General features: G+C 29.5%; 1 protein-coding gene across 1 annotated transcript; it reads left to right on the top strand.

Moving 5' to 3' along the window:
• Positions 1-213: 213 nt before the first annotated feature.
• On the top strand, positions 214-729 carry LOC100569406 (LMBR1 domain-containing protein 2-like; the record flags this gene model as incomplete). The annotated part of the gene is made up of 3 exons (XM_003248985.3): positions 214-444; positions 510-605; positions 680-729. Coding segments are annotated over exons 1-3 (345 nt in total), but the record flags the coding sequence as incomplete, so codon positions are not given.
• Positions 730-735: the final 6 nt, after the last annotated feature.

Raw genomic sequence — 735 nt, 5'->3', positions numbered from 1 at the left:
AATTACAGATGACTGCCAGCAGTCACGTCATGACAGTCAACATGTTAAAATAATGAAAAATTCTTACTCAGACATTAATACTTCAATTTTTTTTTTTACTTATAACTAAGAAATATGCTTACTTATTTTGTTTTTGCTCTTAGGTTTATATATGTATGCTCACAGTTTTTAATTTGCTTTTTTGACTGGATACCAATAATTTGAAACTTTTTTTTAACTTACTTGAGTTAATTTTATGTTAGATAATGGGTCATATGGATGTTATTACAATAATCAGTGATGGTTTCAATGTATACTTTCCAACCCTTATACTTGCTGTATGTTTAGCAACTTATTTTAATGTTGGAACAAGAATATTGTCCATATTAGGATTTCCTCAGTTTTTAGAAGATGATGATTTGGTTACCGATTACATTCAAGAAGGGCGTTTGTTAGTGGTTCGAGGTAGATTGTATAATGTCGTACTAAAAGCTATTAGTTCATACTCTAACTATTTGTTTTGATTTCAGAAAAAGAAAGACGTGAGCGTAAAATACGAGGTAACGAAATGCGTCGTAAATATAGAGAAAGGTCTCTACCAAATGCAAATGAGGAGGTTGAAGAAAGTATGTATAACATAATATTACTATAACATAAAATGTATATTGTAAAATGTTAATGATCAATAATAAATTATAAGGAGTTCCACCATCTCGGAAAGACAACATGAAATCATACCTGTTGGATAATGCTGAT

The sequence above is a fragment of the Acyrthosiphon pisum genome, unplaced genomic scaffold, assembly GCF_005508785.2.
Source record: "Acyrthosiphon pisum isolate AL4f unplaced genomic scaffold, pea_aphid_22Mar2018_4r6ur Scaffold_18529;HRSCAF=19210, whole genome shotgun sequence".
NCBI classification, from domain to species: Eukaryota; Metazoa; Arthropoda; class Insecta; order Hemiptera; family Aphididae; genus Acyrthosiphon; species Acyrthosiphon pisum.
The sequence above is the reverse complement of the archived record's forward strand: the minus strand, read 5'-3'. Positions and strand labels throughout refer to the sequence as shown.